We start from the raw sequence: 25442 nt of genomic DNA on the forward strand, positions 1-25442 counted from the left end.
CTAGGGCTCCCCAACCCTGTGGGTCTGCTGGTGCCGGAAGAGCGATGAGCTCGCTCTGAAGCCCTTTCCACACTCAGCACAGACGTAGGGACGCCTCCCGGTGTGGATGCGCAGGTGCCTGGTGAGGTGGCCACTCTCTCGAAAGCTGACCCCACAGTGGGCACAGGCGTAGGGCCTCTCCCCGGTGTGGACCCGCTGGTGCCGGATGAGCTGCATGTTGTCAGAGAAGCTTTTCCCGCACTCAGCACACTTGTAAGGCTTCTCCCCAGTGGTGAGTTCGCTGGTGCCGGACAAGCTGTGAGTTCTCGGAGAACCTCTTCGGGCACTCGGCACACTTGTAGGGCTTCTCCCCAGTGTGGGTTACCTGGTGCCGGATCAGCTTTGAGCTCACGCTGAAGCTCTTGCCGCACTCTGAGCACTCATAGGGCTTGTCCCCGGTGTGGACCAGCTGGTGTCGTGTCAGGGCTGACCTCTCGCTGAAGCTCTTCCCGCAGGTCCTGCATACGTAGGGTTTCTCCCCAGTGTGGACCCGCTGGTGTCGTGTCAGGGTTACGGACACGCTGAAGCTCTTCCCGCAGGTGCTGCACTCGTAGGGTTTCTCCCCCGTGTGCACCCGCTGGTGCAGAATGAGCTTCGCGGTCTGGGAGAAGCTCTTCCCACACTCGGCACACTTGTAGGGCTTCTCCCTGGTGTGGACCCACTGGTGTTGTGTCAGGCCTGAGTTCACGCTGAAACTCTTCCCGCAGGTCTTCCCGCAAGCTGAAGCTCTTCCTGCAGTTGCTGCACTCATAGGGTTTCTCCCCCGTGTGCACCCGCTGGTGCTGAATGAGCTTCGAGCTCTGGGACAGGGAGCCCTGCACCAGGGAGCTTGATCACTACTCTGACAGTTAATCCCTATATTGCTCTACTTGCTATGCCACATCTCACTCACACAAAACACTCATTCACACAAGGGCTGGTCTCTCAATCACCCACTTCACACAGAATGTCCTCTTGTTAGCAAGACTACTAAATTCTGACATCGCCAGAGGCTGTCCCCGCAGGCAAAGGGTCTCTCTCCGAGTACCTGTGGAAGGCTTCAGCTCTGCGTGCTGGGAAGGCTCATCCGTGCCAGACCAACAGCAAATGCCCACCTCAGGGGCAATGTACACAAGTTTTAGAATGACAAGAGACATCTCAGTTTGTCAATGGCAGCAACAAGGAAGCACCAAGCCAAGCCCTCACAAAGCAGTTACCTCCAAACCTTGGCAGCACAGATGTGGTATTAAGTCATCTTTCCGCATTATGCGGAGACTGCCCTGGTGCAAGCTTTAAGAATGACAAAGATAGGAGGATGGAGACACTTTCAGTGCCTAAAATTCACAGTTTTTTCATAACATACTAAACAGTTTTTTATGACAAAGTGTTATTTGAATGACTGCAATTTACATCCACTGAACTGTGACACGGCATTAACTGAAGATTTAATAACTGATCACAAAAGCTTTGATTGTAAATGCAAGTCATACCTAAAAGAGAGTAAAAAAGCTGGGAAGGGATCTTACTTATTTTCCCATATTAAGACGGGTGAGTAGGACTGAAGTTTTTTCAGGGGTGAACTGTGTACTTGAGAGAGAAATACACGGTACGCTGAGGGTAACAGCATTTACTAGAATGCCACCTAAGGCAAGCCTTGGCCTTTTCAGACATCAAGCCTCACTGCAGTGGAGAGAAACCCCAGGCTTGAAGAGCCCTCACAAAGGCAACCTGGCACTCACACCAGAAGAGCTTCACACCTTCTCCTCCTCCCATGGGGAGGTTTTGGGGCCTGGAAATGGGGCCTCCCAGAATAATTTTATACTGCCTGATCCCAGGGAGGTTCAAGACTTCACCTGAACATAGCCTACATCTAGGAAATAATTCAAGTCTAAGGCACTTTCAGAGGTGCCCACCTAAACGCTACCTCTGTCCCCCAGAGCCACAGTCCAGCACCTCAACAAAGTGACCAAGGAGGGAAACTCCTGCTAAGTTCACAGATCTTGTCCAGTTCTCCACTTCGGTAATCAGCCCTTGTGCCAGGCACTGCATCCGGAATCTGTTTTCTCATACTGCCTGGGAGAACAGCACAAGGGGCACATCAGTCAACCAGCTTCGCACCTGGGGAGAGTAGGGATGGAGTGTGACAGGCACACATGAACTTCCTGAACAGCCTTTGGTCTGGGGATAGCCAGTACTTGCCCTGCCCATCCCAGCATGCAGTCAGCTCTGCCTGGGACACCCCAAGCAGGGACAGTGACAGGCACTTATAGCTGATGAATGTAAAGCAGTGTTGTGCTAGGCACTATGAGGCTTGAATAACAGATCTGTTTCACCCAACAAAGGAGAAGCTAGGACAGCAATAGGCTTCATAGGCCTTCGTCCTTCAAGCTCTTTATTCAGCTCAGCAGGATCAAGAATTATAGACCCATAGAATAGCTGGGGTTGGAAGGGACCTTAAAGCTCATCCAGTTCCCAGCCATGCCATAGGCAAGGACACCTTCCACTAGCACAGGTTGCTCCAAGCCCCGTCCAACCTGGCCTTGAACAATGCCAGGGACGAAGAGACACGCGCCCCCAGGGCAGCAGCAGAACCCAGCGCATCTACTGTCCTGAAACACTCAAGATATCCTTATGGAGGAGCTGTGTGCGGACACCACTGCAGGGAGCCGCTCTGGCACACTCCCTCAGCCACTGTGCAGACGCTCGCCCGCGGGAACCGAAGGAAGAGATGGGAGAGGCCTGACAAGCGCTGGCCCGGCACAGCCGCACACAACCTCGCTGCTCCCGAGCACACGGCTGGCAGACGGCAGCACAGGACCCGACAAGCTTGAGGACCAGGCCAGAGCCACGGGCCGGCGCTGCTCCCGGGACGGCCGCCCAGGCATCGCGGGGGAAATGTACACGGACGCCACCCTCACACGGCCCACACGGTTTTCTCGGCCAGCGCAGCCGGTACCGGGCCTACATGTCCCCGGGAATCGGAAGCGGGGAATGGGCCCAGCAGAGCAGAGCCCCGCGGGAGGTGGCAGAGACCCGCGCGGCGTAATCCCGAGTGCCTCAGCCCGGGGCCGACCCCACCGCGTTATCATGGACACGCGCCGCTCGCACTCACCCTCTGCCGCAGCCCTCGCCACCCGCCCTCTGCCCCGCGGCGTGAAACAAACGCCGGCCCGGCCGCCCCGAATTTATCACCCACGGCGGGGACTGCGCAGCCAACGCACAGGCGCAGTCTGGGAAGGCAACGCGGCAGCGTTCAACGAACCTTCACTGTGCGGGGTCATTGCGAGCGGCACCAGCCATGGGAGCTGACCCCGGGGGTCACCCGGTCCCAGCCCTGTCGCGGCAGGGGCACCTGAACGTGTCCAGGCAGGGCTTGGATGTGCCCAGAGAGGGAGCCTCCACATCCCCCTATGCAGCCTCTTCAGTGCTCTGACACTGCAACAGAACCAGTTCTTCCTCATGTCCAGTTGAAACTTCTTCTGTTTCAGTTCATGGCCACTGCTCCTCATCCTGGGGCTGCCCACCACTGAAAAGAGTCACGCACTTTCCTTCTGGCACCTGCCCCAAACCTCCAATCAGCTCCCTCCACCACCTCTCCCCTTCTTCATCTCTAAGGGTTCATTCTCCTAGGAAGAAACTGCTTTCACCCTCCACAAGCAGGGTGGTCAATGGGAGTGGGAGACACCGGGCTTTGCTCCCAGAGTATCAGACCTCACTGCCCCCCACCCCTGTGGGTCTGCTGGTGCCGGAAGAGTGCCAAGCACACTCTGAAGACCTTTCCACACCCAGCACAGGCACAGGGACGCTGCCCGGTGTGGATGCGCAGGTGCTGGATGAGGTGGCCACTCTGCTGAAAGCTGTCCCTGCACTAGGAACAAGCATAGGGCCTCTGCCCGGTGTGGACCTGCTGGTGTTTGATGAGTGCAGAGCTGCGGCCGAAACTCTTCCCACAATCCGTACACTCGTAGGGTTTCTCCCCAGTGTGCACCCGCTGGTGCTGGAGGAGCTGCGAGCTCCTGGCGAAGCTCTTCCTGCACTCAGCACACTTGTAAGGCTTCTCCCCAGTGTGGGTTACCTGGTGCTGGATCAGCTTCGAGCTCACGCTGAAGCTCTTGCCACACTCAGAGCACTCGTAGGGTTTCTCCCCGGTGTGGACCCACTGGTGTTGTGTCAGGGCTGAGCTCACCCGGAAGCTCTTCCCGCAGGTCCTGCACTCATAGGGTTTCTCCCCAGTGTGCACACGCTGGTGACGGATGAGCTGTGAGTTCTCATAGAAGCTCTTCCCACACTCAGCACACTTGTAGGGCTTCTCCCCCGTGTGGGTTAACTGGTGTTGGATCAGCCTCGAGCTCACACTGAAGCTCTTCCCGCACTCAGAGCACTCGTACGGTTTCTCTCCAGTGTGGACCCTCTGGTGTCGTGTCAGGGCTGAGCTCATGCTGAAGCTCATCCCGCACTCAGCACACTTGTATGGTTTCTCCCCGGTGTGCACCCGCTGATGTTGTGTCAGGGCTGCGCTCACACTGAAGCTCTTCCCACAGGTCCTGCACTTGTAGGGTTTCTCCCCGGTGTGTACCCGCTGGTGCCGGAGAAGCTGCGAGTTGTCAGAGAAGCTCTTCCCGCACTCGGCACACTTGTAGGGTTTCTCCCCAGTGTGGATTAACTGGTGCTGGATCAGTTTCGAGCTCACGGTGAAGCTCTTCCCGCAGGTCCCACACTCGTAGGGTTTCTCCCCAGTGTGCACCCACTGGTGCTGGACAAGCTGCGTGTTCCTGGAGAAGCTCTTTCCGCACTCAGCACACTTGTAGGGCTTCTCCCCAGTGTGCACCCGCTGGTGTCGTGTCAGGGCTGAGCTCACACTGAAGCTCTTCCTGCAAGTCTTACACTCATAGGGTTTCTCACCTGTGTGCACCCGCTCGTGCTGGACGAGCTGCGAGTTCCTGGAGAAGCTCTTCCCACACTCGACACACTTGTAGGGCTTCTCCCCGGTGTGGGTTACCTGGTGCTGTATCAGCTTTGAGCTCATGCAGTTCTCATATATCTTCAGTCTCCCCATGGAAGGGTTTCTCTGCTGGATAACATCCGGCAGCCTCCTGAAGCTTTTTCCACACAGTGCCGCTCGGCTTGGCCTCTTCCCCAGAGAGCTCTGAATCCTTTCTGACCTGCGTGGGAGAACAGGGTCCTGTGTAGGACCCTGGGAACTGTTCTCCTCGGAGAGTCCTGAGCAGAAACCCTTGGGCTCCACTGGCCGGGGGATGCCTTGATGGGCATTGTCTTCATTCGTGCTCACAATCCCATCTTCAGCTGCAATAAAATGAGAATCCAGACTAGTCACAGGCAGGACTGGAAGCTTTGGACAGGGCAAATCACAAGGGGCCAAATGCTAAAAATTCAGCACGTAGACTGAATTTAAGTATAAAACATTCTGCTATATCCTGCACTCAGGACATGGTAATTCCCTCCAAACTAAACAGTGGATTTTTCAGTGTTCACAGGAGCAAATGCCGCAAACTGCCCTGCATGCTTCACCAGAACCTGAATCTAATGAAATCACTGGCATATTAGAGGCAAAAGTTTACTGCTTGAATGGGAAAGATACTTGTTCTTCCAGGATGGTGTACCAGAAAATCACAGAACCACAGCATGGTTTTAGCTGGAATGGACCTTACAGATCCCATCCAGTTCCAAACTCCTGCCACGTGCAGGGACACCTTGCACTAGACCAGGTTGCTGCAAGCCCCATCCAACCTGGTCTTGAACAGTGCTAGGAATGGGGCAGTCACAGCTCCTCTGAGCAACCTGTGCTGGTGCCTCAGCACCCTCACAGGGAAGAACTTCTTTCACCTTATCTACATCTCCCCTCTGTAAGTTTAAAGCCATTCTGCCTTCCCCTATCTCTACTTGCTCTTGACAAAAGCCCCTCTCCCCATTTCTTGTGGGGCCCTTCAGATGCTGGAAGCTGCTTTACGATCTCCCCAGAGCCCTCTCTTCTCCAGGCTGAACAAACCCAGCTCTCACTGCTTGTTTCCACAGGATGTTACTAAAAGTTGAACTGGAAGTTAGATGAAGGCCATAAAGAACTGCCCTGTTCAGGAGAACATTACTTGGGTTACAACAGTAATCTCCGTGCTCTCGTGCTGCCGGTACTGCAGAGAAAGAGATGATGTAGAAGTCATGAGACACAGACATCGCCTGAAACCTGGCTTATGCCACTCTTAGAGCAGAAACAAATTAACTTTATGCTTTCACTGGTGCAGAACAAATCCGTGGTGCGTGCAAGGTGGCGGGTGAACTGAAGATCCCCCATGGCTGGTTCCAGATCATGCAGTGAGGAAATACAATACATGTAGTAGATGAAGGTAGGTGCAAGTCGAATTAATGGTAGCTGAACAGTTACAAATGGCTCCTGGGACAGAGGCAATGAACAGATCCCTGCCCTCTTATGCATATAAAGTCTTGCAGAAGCGTTCCTGCTATGAATGTTCACTGCGCAGACCCGAGGTCACCTAAAAGCCTGTTCAAGACAAAGGGCTTGTGCTGAGTCCTTGTGCTGATAGACGTTGGAAAAGCCTTCAGAAGCACATGACAATTAAGTTTTCTATGGTGTTCTATACTTTTTTTGGAAGATCAGGACTGTCAACCTTCGTTTTACAATTATTGTAACAGCTCTAGCACGTCTACAATCATTTCTGTTACTTCTGAGCTACTAGGTACCTTCACTGGCATCTAGGACACGCTGTCTGTAAAGGCTTTGATCAAAACCAAGACAGGAACTCACTGGAAGTATTTCAAGTGGAAGGAGAGCAAGGTCACAATGATGAGGATTTAATACTAGAAGCATAAGGCTGAACTGGAAAAAATGCATAAGCAAGAGAGACATGAAGAATGTGGTTCTTCCTCAGCCCATGCCAATTTGGGTTCATGGCAAGACCTCTAAAATGCCAAAGAGTGCCAGTGCTATAGCTACAAGGCAAGCTCCAGGTAAGCAGAGTAAGCTGCTGGACTTCTGACTGTGGTACCTCACTGCTGGGACTGGAGGTGGCTGATGTGATGCCACAGAAAGGGTGGAGGGGAGATCTGGGGCCCAACATTCCAAACAAACAGAAATCTGAGTATAAGAATTAATGGACACTTGGCAAGAGGACAGACTGGGGAAGACCTGGCATGGCCTTCGGAATGAGACGTCTCACTTCACAAACCACTCAGAGTTCTTCAGAGATGTCCCCAGCTTTATCAAAAGGGACATGTGGGGTCCAGAGGCATTCCCAAAAGACATTCATCCTTCGCCAAAACAGGTAAAGAACCTAAGCTGCTGTGGCATGAATGAACCTCACAGGGCAGTAAAGAAGGGAAAAGGAGGTGGAAACATTTGCTAATGTTTTTGTGTTCCTCAGGGTTAAAGACAAAAAACCTGACTACAAACTGTGGCACAGCCTTGAAATACTGAACAACCAGGTGACAGGGGACATTCACTGCAAGTAAACAAAGACCCGGAGAGGAGAACAGCCTCTACAGCTTGCACTTACACCAAGCTGGGATTAGGATGTTCTAGATATCGTTCCAGAATAGCACCTTGGAGTCTGAGCAGCTGGATGAAAACTGCAGCTCCTAGGCACACAATACAGCCAGTCAAGCATCAATAAGTGCTGGGGGGAAAACAATAGAGAGGAAAAGAGAATGTAATTCTGCCTTGCTTCTCAAACCCCGCATTCTGACTGCGTGCAAGGGGGAGGACAGATCCCCCATGTCAGAGACACTCTGGCAGAGCTGAGGAAGACAGAGGCATGACAGGAACCATCAGAGGCACAGAGCAGCTTCTGTATAGGAGATGAGTCAACTGCCCATTCTGCTGGGAAAAGGTACAGCTGATAGGGGGTATCACAGAGGACTATAAAAACACAAGTGGCCTGTGGGGTGGTTTGGCATCTATCCTGCACCATCTAGTCTGAATTAAGAACTCGTGCCAGCAGGAAAAGGCACTTTCAAAACAAACTAAAGGAGGCTGCAACTCATAAATCACCTAAATAAGCTGGGGAACTCCTTGCTTGCTGCAAGCTGCCACGGCTGCTACAATGTGCGCAGCTTGAGAAGGCAAGAAGATAGATCTTGAGACATTATGGGCCTAGTTCAGGAGCTTCTGAAGCCACAGACGGCTCAGGCCTGTGAAAGGATACAGGGACACATCACTGTTTGTCTGCCCTTCTCTGGGTCTTGATCAAAGGCTGGGCCTGCTGCCTGCTGTATGAGGAAAGGCTGAGAGCTGGGCTTGCTCTGCCTAGAGAACAGAAGGCTCGGGGGAGACATGATCACCACAGTCCAGTATTTAAGGGTGCCTACGAAGAAGACGGGGGCTCCCTTTTCACAAGGAGTCACATGGAAAAGACGAGGGGTACAAGTTACTCCTGGGCAGATTCTGGTTAGACACAAGAGGAAAAGTTTTCCCAGTGAGAACAACCAGCCATTGCAATAATCTCCCCAGGGAAGTGGTGCACTCCCCAGTGTTGGACGCTTTAAAGACTCAGCTGGACAGGGCACTGGGACATCCAGTCCAGGTCATGCTTTGCCTGGAAAAGTTGTACTGGATGATCCTTGAGATCCCTCCCAGCCTGGTGCCCTGTGGCGCTATGAATACCGTCGCCACAGGCAGCAGGTGAAGCTGGACGGGCCCTGCTCCAACCCAGCACCTCCGCCCTTGTACATTCTGGGGGCGCTGGTGACCAGCGACGGGCGGTGCTTTCGCCTCCACGGCCGGAGGGAGATGGCGGCGCTGGGCTTCCGGTGGCGATGGTGCCGTCCTACGGTGGGGCTCCCCCCGCGGGCCTGCCGGTACCGAGTGATATAAGGAAAGCAACTGCCTGGAAAACATAGGGTTAAAATACTTTTAACTTCACTTAGGTCTGAGATAAAGAACAATGTTTGAGTTGTATGTCTGTGGTGTCATAACAGAATTTAGTAGTCTTACTAACAAGAGTGAACTATTTCTTACCATCCTTCTAATTATCAGTTAGTTTGGGGACAGGGACTCCCGAACATCTGCTAGCTTAGGATACTCCTTGTCTGCCCATCCTGTTCTGCTTGCAGTATTTCCTGCCCTTGCCTTCCGCGGGTATGAGAGGATACTGGACTGCCTGGAGGGGTGTCTGATTCGGAATCCCCACTTTCCTCTTGTGGTGGTTCCTGTCTCACAGGTGGTTTATAATATTCTGGTAAATCCCCACCTCCAGAGTGCCCTGCCTTTCCCAGTCTGGTACATCTCTGCTCTATACTATGTGCCGAACAACATCTCTTTAACTTCCCTTTTCCTTCCTTGCTATTACCCTTCTCCAGAGCCAACACCATCGGGTCTTGTGGAGCCCCCAGCCCACATTCTGTCTGCCATTCAGGATGATCCCGAAGGGTAAAGAACATATCAGCATATGAAACTTCATCCCATTTTCCTTCTCGTCTCAAAAATAACATTAATTGTAATAAGGTATTATAATTCCAAGTTCCATTGAAGGGCCACTTTTCCCCATCTTCCAATTCATATGAAGGCCATCACTGATTACAATATTTGGTCAAGGTTTTCTTATTCACACTTCCTCCCAGTGGCCCCCCTGTATCTTTCCAATGAGCTAAAATGCAACCTGAAGGGCTCTTTTTGAGAATTCCCCCACTCTGCTGTCCTCCCATTGTAAGCCTTTAAAGATATAAGACACCGTTAGCCCTACAACAATAATATCTTACCCAGAGTAAAAGGTATAAGGACGTGCTGCACCCACAACAGATACACCCAAATTCCAAACACTTCTGTAAATAAACGGCTTGTCTCTCACCAAAAGAGATAATATATTTTGAACAAGCAGGACACTGAGCTCGGATATACAAACAACAGCGATGACAGATTGTGCAAGGGCTAGTTGGAGCCCTGCACCAGGGAGCTTGATCACTACTCTGACAGTTAACCCCTATATTGCTCTACTTGCTATGCCACGTCTCACTCACACAAAACACTCATTCACACAAGGGCCGGTCTCTCAATCACCCACTTCATACAGAATGTCCTCTAAGCCAGGAATTGGTAACACATAAATCTTAAGCCACTGTTTACCCACCAGAGGTTCCTGAAGCTGTTAGTACAGTGACCCTTGTGTACCCTACCAACCCAACCCAACCCAACCCAACCCTTGGGGCGAGCACCTGCGCTCTCCACCTTGTGTAGGACACCTTCTCATGACCCACAGGTATCCCCTTTACCTGGTTCAAACATACCTGATGATTCACTAGTGATGGCCCTTGTCTGCTCCTGCGGTGATCTGAGTGAGTGGGGGAGTCCTCCCAAGAAATCTCGGGGGCGCCCAGAGGAGTCCCGTACTCAGGAGGTCCTGCAGCCGGACAGAAGTTGTCCCATCTGGGGTGCAAACTAAAGGACAGAATCAGACTCTAAAACTCAAAGAGAGTTATAAAGCAGGTATGTTTATTACGGCGCCGGGTGAAAGGGGGACCGCTCCTCCTAACTTGCACACCGAGGGGTTAAGTAGGCAGATATGTATTACGTACAAACATGCATGTTCATTAGGTTCCTGAGAGTTCGGTGGGGATATTATTTTAGGAACTCATTATGATAAGTCTCTTCCCTTTTGGCGCCTGTGCGCTGCCCTCCAATAGTCGTGGGCAAGGGTCTTCAAGATGCAGTAAGCAGTCTTCCTCAGGGTGCACTTTTCACCTTTGGCGCAGTGGGATGCCCCAGTGAGCACAAAATTAGCTGAAACCAGCCGTATCTGTAAGTTTCTGATTGCTGGCAATGATTTAGACCAGTGTGACCTTCGTACAAAATTTATGGGAAGCAGAACAGGATGGGCAGACAAGGAATATCCTAAGCTAGCAGATGTTCAGGAGTGACTGTCTCCAATCTAAATGATAATTAGAAGGATGGTAAGAAATAATTCACTCATTAGAAGGATGGAAAGAAGTACTTCACTCTTGTTAGCAAGACTACTAAATTCTGACATCGCCAGAGGCTGTCCCCGCAGGCAAAGGGTCTCTCTCCGAGTATCTGTGGAAGGCTTCAGCTCTGCTTGCTGGGAAGGCTCATCCATGCCAGACCAACAGCAAATGCCCACCTCAGGGGCAATGTACACCCTTCATGGCAGGAGCTTGATGAACAAGCAGATGCAAGATGCGAGAAGGTACGTAAACATCTGCAGCACAGCTTTTCAGAATAAACCTACAGAGGCTATGTTTTCAGGCAGCACACAAATCAACGTGGTGGTAGCTGCAAAGGATGACCCACAGTGCCGCTGATCATTTCACTGTCACAGTGAATTTATAAGCAGTGTGTTCCGAAGCTCACTCAGGGCTCACACGGTGTATACTGGCAAGACACGCTTTGTACAATGCCAGTAACATACCTGCTCCTTTCTTTAGCCTAAAAAGTAAATCAATACCTTAGTTGAAAAGTTGAGTTTGGTTTGCTTCTTCTGCAGCCTTGGAAGTGTTAAACAGAAGTATCAAAATATTTCTGATAGCTGTTACTACCCACTGGAAATAAAAATGAAAGCAATGCATTTTCCAAGACAAATGTGCCTGCATTAGGAAGGCAAGAAAACACATGAATGTATACAAACAGAACTGGCTGGCAACACGTCATCACTGGCACATGGGAACACCGGTGCTAGCTTGGGAAGGCTGCCTTTGCTTACGGAGTAATGAAGCAGGGGATTGAATGATTTCTGTCAGGGAATTTGCAGTGCATGTCAGAAACGTCCTCAGAATTTCTGTCAGGGAATTTGCAGTGCATGTCAAACAAAGCAGTTACCTCCAAACCTTGGCAGCACAGATGTGGTATTAAGTCATCTTTCCGCATTAGGCAGAGACTGCCCTGGTGCAAGCTTTAAGGATGACAAAGATAGGAGGATGGAGACACTTTCAGTGCCTAAAATTCACAGTTTTTTCATAACATACTAAACAATTTTTTATGACAAAGTGTTATTTGAATGACTGCAATTTACATCCACTGAACTGTGACACCGCATTAACTGAGGATTTAATAACCGATTACAAAAGCTTTGATTGTAAGTGCAAGTCATACCTAAAAGAGAGTAAAAAAGCTGGGAAAGGATCTTACTTATTTTCCCATATTAAGACTGGTGAGTAGGACTGAAGTTTTTTCAGGGGTGAACTGTGTACTTGAGAGAGAAATACACGGTACGCTGAGGGTAACAGCATTTACTAGAATGCCACTTAAGGCAACCTTGGCCTTTTCACATAACAAAGTTGGCTCTTGCACAAAAAGGTGGCTTGGGAAAAGGTGGCTTGGGAAAAGTGATGTGAAAGCCAGGCAAGAAAACTATCCCAAATTCCTGACAATTCACCACATGTGGCACAAGGCTTTGCTACGAGGTGTCCCACATACACTATACCTACCATAGACCTGACAGAGAAGAGCTTCATCAGTGGCCACCCTTTTCCCCTCCACCAGGAGCTCTCCCTCTGAGGCCAGACCAGACCCTTTCCAGAGCCCATCCTACAGCAGACAGTCCCCTTTTCCCCAGGTCTCTCTTATCTTGTGGCTGCACAGCCTACACGAACTGGGCTCTCTCCCTGACTGATGATGACTCTCTCCCTGGGTGTCAATGTTAACTTCTTTCCCTCCAGTTAGACAACTGGAGTTTCAGTTAGTACAGGCGCAGACTCAAGTGCTCTCCACTAGACCCAGTGTTGCTGCTTAGAATGCACCCCTGGACTGTCATAAGACATTACTTATGATTTAACATTAGTACCTTACACATTGTTTATTGTATGTCGTATAAATCAAATAAACTCAAAGATATATGGTATAAAAATAAAAATACTGACATGTTCCAAATATATAAATACTTTTAGAAATCCGGCTTCTTATTTTGAAGTGTTGAGTCCATTTTGTTCATTAAGACTCTGCAGACTCAGAACTTCCAGAATGACAAAATTCAGAAGATGCTGTGAAAATAAATATGTAAAAGATGACACTTCAGGGTCCAAGACCTCCCCAAGAGTCCCAGAGAGTTTACAGCCTAAGATCAGTCCACTTTGGAAATGATCAGGTTTTCTGACTAGTCTGCTACAGATATCTGCAAGAGACACTCCAGACCCACCAGTGGCCATGCAGCCAGGCAGCATGAAACTGTCTAAAGTCAAAGAGAAGTCAACCAGCACAGAATATCTAGGTATTCTGGGAAGCACCCTGCTCACTCTTCCCAAGTCTGAAGCCTCGACTTTCAGAGCATGTGTGTGAATTTGCTGTTTAAAATAACCTCCAAGACAACAGTCTTGCCTAAAGTGGTGGGCATTCTGCAAAGACAAGACAGGCAGCTGGCTGGAGCATAGTTCACCTCTAGGGTAATCTTTCAAACCAAGGAGCTGCCATCACATTAGTCTGCCCAGCAAACCATGGAAAACTGGCTCGCCTTGGCCAGCAGGACACAAACATGAATGCCAAATGGTCAAAGCATTTCTGAAGGGCAAGTGATAGTAGAAACTAAAAAACCCCAACTGCTTGCTGCCAGCTTTAGCCAGATTGCTCCTTCCCATCCCTGCTGGGACACTTTGAGTAAACAGATTTACTGCACACATACATTTGGTTAATCAGCTATTGGAGTCCTCCACCCCTTTTCAGATGAGGAGAAAGATCACACCCTTTAACCTGGAAGGTCTCCTGCCTTACCCAATACTGTCTGTGCCACACTGTCAGACAGGACTCACCTGACATTATCATCTTCTACTTCCCCATAGAGCAACATTTCCCCTTCTCCCCTCTCTGCTCTCCATTGCAGGCATTATTGCTGGTTAGTGCTGGAGATTAGACGACCTGAAAGGCAAAACCAGAGAGAGGTTTTAGACAGAATCTGCCTTCATGAAGGAATGGGTCTGAAATGCTGAGCCATACAGCAAGCAGCCTCTGAGCTGCTCCACCAGGCAGGGTGGTGAGGAGCAGCCACTGGCCATTTTCACGGCACAGCAGGCACTTTCAAGGAAGCAATCTTGCTTGTTCGGTTCAATTACCCCAGTGAACCTCAACACTAACACCACCCAGCTCACCAAATGTTAGCCTCAGAGGATACCTACAACACAGCACGCTGCATTTGGTTTCCCACTTCAGGATGGCTCCTGGCTGAAAATGATCAGAGACCTTCACAGTAGCTATCTGCACCAAAATTGTGATCAAGCTGCTTTCCACTAGGGCTACCAAACATTTCATCCAGTGCCAGACTCTGAGCAGAGCTACTTCATTTTCACAGTGGTATGGAGCTTTCCCTAGAGGAAAGCAGTGGTGAATTAGGCAAGAGTCAGGCAGCTCAAAGGGAGAGCCGAGTTTCCTCTTAAGCAGAAATCCACCCACCTCATTTACAAAATGGACCTGTAATCAGCTTTGTGCAGAGCAGCACCATCACCTTAGAGGCAGCCTTGCCATATCAACAAGGAACTAAGCTGCTTCCTGGCTCTTGGAAAGCACTCACTGTAAGAGAGCCAACCCTCATCCTCTCCCATTCGAGGTCAGTCCCCTCAGGGCTAGAAGAGCAGGCAGGCAGCTGCAAGTTCACCAAGCTCAGCACAGGGCCAGCACCAGCACATCAGCTCCTGGCTCCCAGCTATAAATAAACTGTCATCTGGCTCCTCATCGTGAGTTTCTGAAGCCCTGTTCTACGGCCACTTCCACTGCCCTCCACGCTCCAGCACAGGACTCGGCCAGGAGCGCTGGGAGCTGGGTCCGAGCACCCAGTCTGGAGGACACATCACCAGGGTGAGGGTTTCCCCTGTGATCACACAGTCCTTGGGCTCACTGGGACAGAGCCTTCCCCAAGGGGAGGACTGACCACAAAACACTACCTTGTGATGCCAGCCAGCCCATTGCAGGAACAGAAGTCACAGTGGAAGCAGCCCCACATCCCCAGGGCCCTGCACCACAGGATAGGACACAGCACAGCCTCCCCAGCCAGAGGGTAGAGGAAGACAGGTTCAAGGGCGCCATTTTCATTTTGATCACTCACTGGACAGCAAGCACCACACCAGGTCAGCAAACTTGTCACAGCTCCAAACATCCACCATGGGGAAAGGAAACTGAAGCAAAGAGGCAGAACCTGCCTAGGCTGAGCCAGGTGCCGGTCACGGGCTCAGGGGAACAGCCTACCTGACTCACAGCACAGCCAGCCTCCTGCCAGCACAGCTGCACAAGTCCTGATGGTATCCTGGTTTCCTGCGCAGCTGGCTTCAAGTCAGGCACTCCTCAAGAAATGCAGATTCCAAAATTAAAGAAACTGGTTCCAATTTATCTTATACTTCCAGACAGGCAGAGTCCTGCAGGTAGGGTGTGCTGCCTCTGCGTGCTGACAGGCTTGACGTTACATCGTTACATCCAATCCAAAGGAAGCCACCAGATCGAGCCTCAGACATGACTAGTTAACAGCAGCAGCAATGGCTCAAGTCTCTCAATGGCCATACATGCACAGCATGACTCCAGAGATCATCATTCTGTAAGACACATCTGCTAACTCTCTTGACAGGGCCTCTGCACCCATGTCTTGCAACACACTCATGTTTAGCAGCACTCACCAGCACTGGGACTTTGCTCTCCATGCCATGGGGCATCTGCTGGGCTCTCAGAAGCCTTTACCCAAACCTGTAACTACTATTGTAGAAGCACAACTCAGAGCAGTAAATTACTGTTCCAGCAGCAGTGTCTGCTGCTGGACGAAGGGGTAGTACACAAACAGTCGTTTAAGGACTTTGGTGCAGTCAGACTCGTATCTCCCACAACTGTTTTTGCAGATGCTCCATCTGACATGATCACCTCTACAGCGATAGGCAGAACAGTGACAGCACCAGTCCCTTCAGCTCAACTGAGGACACTACATACACAGGACCACATGGAAGCTGAGATTTTTCCCAGTACCATCCAGCACAGACATGATGAGCCGTGAATTCAGGAGACAAGTCAGCACAAATCAAACCCCTGTCCTTTTCAGTACTAGGCTATCACATGAGAACTCAGAGGAAGGGAAGTAAGAATCACTGCATCTCTTACCATTACACATCCCTTTTATTCAGAAACTGGTAGCTGAAAGCCCACAACACGGTCACCCCTCAGGGCCCTCATTTCTCCCGGGTTTGCTGCCCTGGAAGAGGACGTGTCTTACTCACTGAAGAATGGGGTTGATTGAAGAATAGGGTTGTAAACAAGGAACCTCGAGGATGTTAGGCTTTGTTAGCAACTATAGAGAAAAGGAAATTACTAAGATAAGCTTTGCCAGAACCGCCTGGTGGTTACTGATACGACTGATATGACAAGGATCCTAAAACAAAGTGATGAAGAAATAACCACCAGGGGTCCAAAAGCCCACTACAACATTTTTGTAGGCATACAGGAGGCATTCTCTAAAAGTATGATGTAACGCATGTAATCTAAGGAATATGTATGTTTAAGGAAAATATAATCACAGCCTGGTTGATGCCTGGGAGAGACACACTTGGAGGAGCTATCTCCCATGTCTCCCGGTACCTCAATAAAGAATACCTGCTTGTCAACTTAAAACTTTGTTGGCGAGTTCCTGGAGTTTTCTCTGAAACAATCTGGCACCCCAGATGGGATCCTCTCTGCTCGGCTGCAGGACCCAATGAGGACAGGTCTCCCAGGGCCCTCAGGAGTTTTACCTGGAGGGACCCCTTGACTCATTCGGATCACTGTGGGAGCAAACAAGAACCATCCTCATAAAAAGTATTCTTTTCTTTTGTATAGTCTGTAAGGTGCAGGGGGCATCTTGCATAAAGACTAAAATGGTGATTGGGTTGGATGATTTTGGTCTTGTGATTTTGGTGTTGGTGACAGACCGTTATAACTGTTAATGGTTTTGCTGTTCGACAGAATTTTAGTCTCTGTCTCAAGTGTTGTAACTGTGTGGAGTGTGCCTGTGGGATCCCGTGTGTGTGTGGGAATGCAAGACTGACAATGGGAAATTGGCAGAGTGAAGACATCTTGAAAAGGAGTCCTTTAGGGTGCATTTTGGCACATTGGAAAGAACTGGGAGGGTTTCCTGGGGGCTCAGTAAATAAGAAAAACGTTGGTGAAATATTGTAACCAATGGTGGCCATTGTATACTCTGGAGGATCAGGACAAATAGCTTAAATCTGGAACTCGGAATTATAATACATTGTTGCAATTAATGTTATTTTTAAGGCAACAAGGAAAATGGGATGCAGTGATGCATGCAGATATGTTTTTCACTTTAAGAAACCACCCAGAGTGTCAGACGAAATGTGAAATTAATATAGCTCTGCCTGATCCCTAATTTTGGCTTTAGAAAAGGACAGGGAAAAACAGAAAGCTAAGCTGGAGAGATGTTGTTCAGCCTGTGATATTGGGGAAATTATGTTTAAAGTTAAAAAAAAAAACAAAAAACAAACACCTAGACAGAGTAATCGGGAAGATAGGTTGGGGGATTATGTATCACATGTACCTCCGAGAGGAGCACTCTCTGGCAACTGCTCCATCTGTTACTGATAAGGAGGAAGAGGCTGCTTTCACTGGCAACAGAGCAGAAGGACTTGAGAATGTTAAAGAAGCGTGGAGAGCGTACAGGAATCGGGAACAGATAGAGAAGAGCGAGCTGAGTTGTGCTATGGGCACGCCTACAGTGACTGCTTTGGGACAAGTAGAAATTGGTGGAGGAACTAATGCGAGAGGACGAGGCAGAGGTAGAGGAGGAATGTCAGGCAGAGGTGAGAGATTGAATTTTCCTGTGGGATGGAATCAGTGTGCATGCTGTAAGGAGTTTGGACATTGGAAGTGAGACTGCCCTGGGGGAAGCTCCATGGTGTGGCTCCGGTGACTGAATTGGAACTAGACTGACAAGGACCTGGGGAATCTACCCTAGCAGATCCACTCATTAAATTAAAACTAGGCACTAGAGGAAATAAAGTGGAATTTCTAAGTGGTTACAGGAGCAACTTATTCAACGTTAAATCAGAGGAAAAGAATTTGTTACAGATGTGGTAGCTACTAGTCACCAAAAAAACAAAACAACAAAAAAACAATGAAAAAACAACAAAAAAAAAACAACAAAAAAACCCCAAACCCACATTCTTTCTGAAACCTGTAGAGTATAAACTGGGAAAACAAATCGGAATGCATAAATTTTTATGCATGCCAAATTCTCAAAAAATCTTTTATTAGGGCAAGAAGCAACATTTAAAGAAGGCAAAATGGAATTAAGAGTCCAAACCGATCAATTAATTGAAGTTTTGAGTTTATCTTTAATTCAGCAGAAAAGCAAACAGGAGGACCTCCCTGAAATAGAAGAAATCCTTAAACAGGTGTATCTGGGAGTATGGGCATCTGAAGTTCCAGGTAAGGTGAAAAATGCTTTGCCTGTTGAAGTGGAAATAAAAGAGGGGCTGCCCAATTAGAATAAAACAGTATCGCTTAAAATTGGAGGATCGAAAGGGAATCAAAGAAATAATTAAAAAAAAATATGGATTATTAATTGAATGTGAATTAGAATATAATACTCCTATCTTGCCAGTAAAGAAATCCGATGGGAAAAGTTAGAGATTAGTTCAAGATCTCAGAGCAATCAACAAAATTGTGGAGGATATTCATCCAGTAGTAGCTAATCTATATACCTTATTGACTAAACTAATACTAATCAGGAGTGGTTTACCGTTCTGGACTTAAAGGATTGTCCTGGGTTCAGCAGTAGCAGTCATTTTTCTCCTTCTTGGTAGCTGGTGCAGTGCTGTGTTTTGACTTTCGGCCTGGGAACAGAACTGATAGCGATGTTTTGGTTTGGCCAAGGACTTTGTGAGGCTCATGCTCTGCCAAGGAGGAGGGGAAGCCAGGAGGAAGCAGAGACAGGACACCTGACCCAAACTGACCACAGAGGTATTCCATACCACAGCACGTCATGCCCAGGGGAGTTAGCCGGAAGGGCTGGGAGACTGCAAGGAATCGGTCGGAGCTTGGTCGGGCTGGGGGGGCGAGTTATCGGTCAGCTGGTGGTGAGATGTTGTATTCTCTTCCCTTGTTATTTCCTTTATCATTATTATTATTGTTGGTAGCAGTAGTGATTTGTGTTATAACTTAGTTACTAAACTGTTCTTATCTCAACCCGTGGGAGTTGCATTCTTTTGGATTCTCCTCTCCGTCCCTTTAATTGCCTGACTGGGTTTAAACCACGACAAGGATGCATTTTCCTGTCTGCCCCTGGCCAAAGAAAGTCAGAATTTATTTGCTTTTGAATGGGAAAACCCTGAAAAAGGAAGAAGGACACAGCTCACTTGGACGGCGTTACCTCAGGGATTTAAAAACAGTCCAACCATTTTCAGAAATCAATTGGCACGAGAATTAGAATCCTGGGAAGCATCCACTCAGACAGGAACTTTACTACAGTACGTGGACGACCTGTTAATTGCTACCAAAACTGAGAGAAAATGTGTTCAATGGACTGTAGAACTGTTAAACTTTCTGGGGCTAAATGGATACCGGGTATCTAAATGGAAGGCTCAACTAATTCAAACTTGAGTATCTTATTTAGGATGCAAAGTAACAGGAGGACAACCAGAACCTGGAGCAGCTCGGAAGGAAGCAATCTCTCAAACACCGTGACCGTCCACAGTTAAAGATATCCGGACATTTCTGAGAATGCCGGGATGGTGCCAACCCTGGATCCATGATTATGGTGTTCTGGTAAGACCCTTATACGAGCTGCTAAAAGAAAATCCAACCTTTCTAAAATGGACAGATCAAGCTGAAGAAACATTTAAAAGTTTAAAGACAGAGCTCATGAGAGCTCCAGCTCTGGGGGTCCCGCACATAACTAAACACTTTTGGCTATATTCCTATGAGAAATAGGGTGGGGTTTCTCAGCCTTGGGGGTTTTGCAGGTATGCAGATATGACTGATAAGACAACGATCCTAAAACAATGTGATGAAGAAATAACCACCAGGGGTCCGAAGCCCCACTACCACATTTTTGTAGGCACACAGGAGGCATTCTCTAAAAGTATGATGTAATGTATGTAATCTAAGGAACATGTATGTTTAAGGACAATATAATCACAGCCTGGTTGATGCTCAGCAGAGAGATGCTTGGAGGAGCTATCCCCCGTGTCTCCCGGCGCCGCAATAAAGAATACCTGCTTGTCAGCTTGAAAACTGTGTTGGCGAGTTTCTGGAGTTTTCATCATCAACAAGCAGGCGGCTCGAGCAGCTGCCCTCTTCCACTGCAGAGGCTGGAATGTCATTTCTTTTGCTTCATGAGCTCTGCTCATCAAGACCTGGCTGAATGTTCAGGGTAAACACATACCTTGCCGGTGCCCTACCAGAAGCCCCCTGGGAGGAATCCAACAACTACAAGAGGCAGGATAGTGGGGCTACAAATTGGAGACAAGGCTTAATACAAAACACCTCAGCACTCCAAACATTTCTTTCCCAATAACAGTGTTCAAACCCTCAGAGAAAACATCCCTGTTTCATCTAGCCAGCAGTTAGTTTGCCACAGACACACTTCCACAGCAAGTTTCACGCTCAAGATGCACAGCCATTCTTCTCAGGGTAGGAAGATGCTTAATCCCAACAGTCCAGTGCCTTTTGAACGAAGTAGACACTGCTGTGGCAGGGAAGCAGGACTGAAGCCCTGGCTTTGCTTTGGCACCCTTGGAAGGCAACGCGGCAGCGTTCAACGGACGTTTATTGTGTGGGGTCATTGAGAGCGGCACCAGCCATGGGAGCTGACCCTGGGGTCACCCGGTCCCAGCCCTGCCAGGGCAGGGGCACCTGAACGTGTCCAGGCAGGGCTTGGATGTGCCCAGAGAGGGAGCCTCCACATCCCCCTATGCAGCCTCTTCAGTGCTCTGACACTGCAAAGGAACAAGTTCTTTCTCATGTCCAGGTGAAACTTCTTCTGTTTCAGTTCATGCCCACGGCTCCTCATCCTGGGGCTGCCCACCACTGAAAAGAGTCACGCACCTTCCTCCTGGCACCTGCCCCAAACCTCCAATCAGCTCCCTCCACCACCTCTCCCCTTCTTCATCTCTGAGGGCTCATTCTCCTAGGAAGAAACTGCTTTCACCCTCCACAAGCAGGGTGGTCAATGGGAGTGGGAGACACCGGGCTTTGCTCCCAGGGTATCAGACCTCACTGCTCCCCAAACTCCCCCCACCTAGGGCTCCCCACCCCTGTGGGTCTGCTGGTGCCGGAAGAGCGCCGAGCTCGCTCTGAAGCCCTTTCCACACTCAGCACAGACGTAGGGACGCTCCCCGGTGTGGATGCGCAGGTGCTCGGTGAGGTGGCCACTCTGTCGAAAGCTGACCCCACAGTGGGCACAGGCGTAGGGCCTCTCCCCGGTGTGGACCCGCTGGTGCCGGATGAGCTGCACGTTGTCAGAGAAGCTCTTCCCGCACTCAGCACACTTGTAAGGCTTCTCCCCAGTGTGCACCCGCTGGTGCCGGACAAGCTGTGAGTTCTCATAGAACCTCTTCGGGCACTCGGCACACTTGTAGGGCTTCTCCCCAGTGTGGGTTACCTGGTGCTGGATCAGCTTTGAGCTCACGCTGAAGCTCTTGCCGCACTCTGAGCACTCATAGGGCTTGTCCCCAGTGTGGACAAGCTGGTGTCGTGTCAGAGTTGAGCTCACGCTGAAGCTCTTCCCGCAGGTCCTGCATACGTAGGGTTTCTCCCCAGTGTGGACCCGCTGGTGTCGTGTCAAGGCTATGGACAAGCTGAAGCTCTTCCCGCAGGTGCTGCACTCGTAGGGTTTCTCCCCCGTGTGCACCCGCTGGTGCTGAATGAGCTTCGAGCTCTGGGAGAAGCTCTTCCCACACTCGGCACACTTGTAGGGCTTCTCCCTGGTGTGGACCCACTGGTGTTGTGTCAGGGCTGAGTTCACGCTGAAACTCTTCCCGCAGGTCACGCACTCGTAGGGTTTCTCCCCAGTGTGCACCCGCTGGTGCAGGATGAGCTGAGAGTTCCTAAAGAAGCTCTTCCCGCACTCGGCACACGTGTAGGGCTTCTCCCCCGTGTGGGTTACCTGGTGCTGGATCAGCTTCGAGCTCACGCTGAAGCTCTTCCCGCAGGTCCTACACTCGTAGGGTTTCTCCCCAGTGTGCACCCACTGGTGCTGGATGAACTGCGAGTTGTCAGAGAAACTCTTCCCACACTCGCCACATTTGTAAGGCTTCTCCCCGGTGTGGGTTACCTGGTGCCGGATCAGCTTCGAGCTTTCTCGGAACCTCTTCCCGCACTCGGAGCACTCATAGGGCCGCTCCCCTGTGTGGATCCTTTGGTGCTGGATGAGATGTGACCGGTGCTGGAAACTCTCCCCACATTCGGTGCAGGAGAAGGGTTTTTCTCCGGTGTGGATTCTCTGATGCTGGATGAGGTTGGAGTTCATCTGGAAACTCTTCCCGCACTCCCCATGTATCGTCAGTTTCCCCATGGAACGGTTTCTCTGCTGGATAACATCCGGCAGCCTCCTGGAGCTTTTTCCACACAGTGCCGCTCGGCTTGGCCTCTTCCCCAGAGAACTCTGAATCCTTTCGGACCTGCGTGGCAGAACAGGGTCCTGTGCAGGACCCTGGGAACTGTTCTCCTCAGAGAGTCCTGAGCAGAAACCCTTGGGCTCCACTGGCCGGGGGATGCCTTGATGGGCATTGTCTTCATTTGTGCTCACAATCCCACCATCAGCTGCAATAAAATGAGAATTCAGACAAGTCACAGGCAGGAATGGAAGCTTTGGACAGGGCAATTTGCAAGGGGCCAAATGCTAAAAATTCAGCACGTAGACTGAATTTAAGTATAAAACATTCTGCTATATCCTGCACTCAGGACATGGTAATTCCCTCCAAACTAAACAGTGGATTTTTCAGTGTTCACAGGAGCAAATGCCGCAAACTGCCCTGCATGCTTCACCAGAACCTGAATCTACTGAAATCACTGGCATATAAGAGGCAAAAGTTTACTGCTTGAATTAATGAACAGATGACGAGAGGCTGGGGAAGACCTGGCACAGCCTTTGGAAAGATATATCTCACTTCACAAACCACTCAGAGTTGTTCAGAGATGTCCCCAGCTTTATCAAAAGGGACATCTGGGGTCTGGAGGCATTCCCAAAAGACATTTATCCTTCACCAAAACAGGTACAGAGGAAGACAAAGGCATGACAGGAACCATCAGAGGCACAGAGCAGCTTCTGTATAGGAGATGAGTCAGCTGCCCATTCTGCTGGGAAAAGGTACAGCTGATAGGGGGTATCACAGAGGACTATAAAAACACAGGTGGCCTGTGGGGTGGTTTGGCATCTGTGGCATGAATGAACCTCACAGGGCAGTAAAGAAGGGAAAAGGAGGTGGAAACATTTGCTGATGTTTTTGTGTTCCTCAGGGTTAAAGACAAAAAACCTGACTACAAACTGTGGCACAGCCTTGAAATACTGAACAACCAGGTGACAGGGGACATTCACTGCAAGTAAACAAAGACCCGGAGAGGAGAACAGCCTCTACAGCTTGCACTTACACCAAGCTGGGATTAGGATGTTCTAGATATCGTTCTGGAATAGCACCTTGGAGTCTGAGCAGCTGGATGAAAACTGCAGCTCCTAGGCACACAATACAGCCAGTCAAGCATCAATAAGTGCTGGGGGGAAAACAATAGAGAGGAAAAGAGAATGTAATTATGCCTTGCTTCTCAAACCCCGCATTCTGACTGCGTGCAAGGGGGAGGACAGATCCCCCATGTCAGAGACACTCTGGCAGAGCTGAGGAAGACAGAGGCATGACAGGAACCATCAGAGGCACAGAGCAGCTTCTGTATAGGAGATGAGTCAACTGCCCATTCTGCTGGGAAAAGGTACAGCTGATAGGGGGTATCACAGAGGACTATAAAAACACAAGTGGCCTGTGGGGTGGTTTGGCATCTATCCTGCACCATCTAGTCTGAATTAAGAACTCGTGCCAGCAGGAAAAGGCACTTTCAAAACAAACCAAAGGAGGCTGCAACTCATAAATCACCTAAATAAGCTGGGGAACTCCTTGCTTGCTGCAAGCTGCCACGGCTGCTACAATGTGCGCAGCTTGAGAAGGCAAGAAGATAGATCTTGAGACATTATGGGCCTAGTTCAGGAGCTTCTGAAGCCACAGACGGCTCAGGCCTGTGAAAGGATACAGGGACACATCACTGTTTGTCTGCCCTTCTCTGGGTCTTGATCAAAGGCTGGGCCTGCTGCCTGCGGTATGAGGAAAGGCTGAGAGCTGGGCTTGCTCTGCCTAGAGAACAGAAGGCTCGGGGGAGACATGATCACCACAGTCCAGTATTTAAGGGTGCCTACGAAGAAGACGGGGGCTCCCTTTTCACAAGGAGTCACATGGAAAAGACGAGGGGTACAAGTTACTCCTGGGCAGATTCTGGTTGGACACAAGAGGAAAAGTTTTCCCAGTGAGAACAACCAGCCATTGCAATAATCTCCCCAGGGAAGTGGTGCACTCCCCAGTGTTGGACGCTTTAAAGACTCAGCTGGACAGGGCACTGGGACATCCAGTCCAGGTCATGCTTTGCCTGGAAAAGTTGTACTGGATGATCCTTGAGATCCCTCCCAGCCTGGTGCCCTGTGGCGCTATGAATACCGTCGCCACAGGCAGCAGGTGAAGCTGGACGGGCCCTGCTCCAACCCAGCACCTCCGCCCTTGTACATTCTGGGGGCGCTGGTGCTCCCGGAGCACTCTTTCTCATGACGGGTTCACACTGACGGCCCTTACCTGAGGTGCCGCTCAGAGCACTCTTCCCTTCGCAGGAGCGGGACAACCGCAGTTCCTCCTTCTGATCCATGTGGATGAGCATCTCCGGCGCCGCTCCGGGGAAAGAAACGAAGAGGGTCAGGCCAGCTGGGCTTTCACCGACCGCTACCAGCGGCGCGGCTCGGGAGCTAGCGGCTCCGCGACGAGCAGGGACCCCGGCTCCAAGGGGCGTGCAGCGGAAAGCACCGGGCCCCGCAGCACGCCCCTGCCAGGGAGGCTCACGCGGCCGCGGGGGCTGTCTGTGGTGTCATAACAGAATTTAGTAGTCTTACTAACAAGAGTGAACTATTTCTTACCATCCTTCTAATTATCAGTTAGTTTGGGGACAGGGACTCCCGAACATCTGCTAGCTTAGGATACTCCTTGTCTGCCCATCCTGTTCTGCTTGCAGTATTTCCTGCCCTTGCCTTCCGCGGGTATGAGAGGATACTGGACTGCCTGGAGGGGTGTCTGATTCGGAATCCCCACTTTCCTCTTGTGGTGGTTCCTGTCTCACAGGTGGTTTATAATATTCTGGTAAATCCCCACCTCCAGAGTGCCCTGCCTTTCCCAGTCTGGTACATCTCTGCTCTATACTATGTGCCAAACAACATCTCTTTAACTTCCCTTTTCCTTCCTTCCTATTA

The 25442-nt window shown here is 50.1% G+C and overlaps 1 protein-coding gene and 1 long non-coding RNA gene across 3 annotated transcripts; both read right to left on the bottom strand.

The window, feature by feature from the left end:
* On the bottom strand, window positions 1–25037 carry LOC130595697 (zinc finger protein 850-like). The gene is given in 5 exon segments (XM_057402702.1): window positions 1–270; window positions 272–716; window positions 748–854; window positions 3785–5322; window positions 24778–25037. Coding segments are annotated over 5 exon segments (2442 nt in total). The 5' UTR covers window positions 24860–25037.
* LOC130595966 (uncharacterized) lies at window positions 13367–15866 on the bottom strand. Of its 2 annotated transcripts, none has more exons than XR_008971436.1 (3): window positions 15586–15866; window positions 15024–15255; window positions 13367–13843 (listed from the first exon to the last, which is right to left on the bottom strand). It is a non-coding gene; the product is annotated as an uncharacterized LOC130595966 (long non-coding RNA). The 2 variants fall into 2 exon arrangements; XR_008971439.1 differs by having other exon boundaries at window positions 15024–15258.
* Window positions 25038–25442: the final 405 nt, after the last annotated feature.

This window comes from Pezoporus wallicus, unplaced genomic scaffold (assembly GCF_028554395.1).
Source record: "Pezoporus wallicus isolate ANWC-B61680 ecotype Strahan unplaced genomic scaffold, APGP_CSIRO_Pwel_v1 contig_8000, whole genome shotgun sequence".
In the NCBI taxonomy this organism is placed as follows: Eukaryota; Metazoa; Chordata; class Aves; order Psittaciformes; family Psittacidae; genus Pezoporus; species Pezoporus wallicus.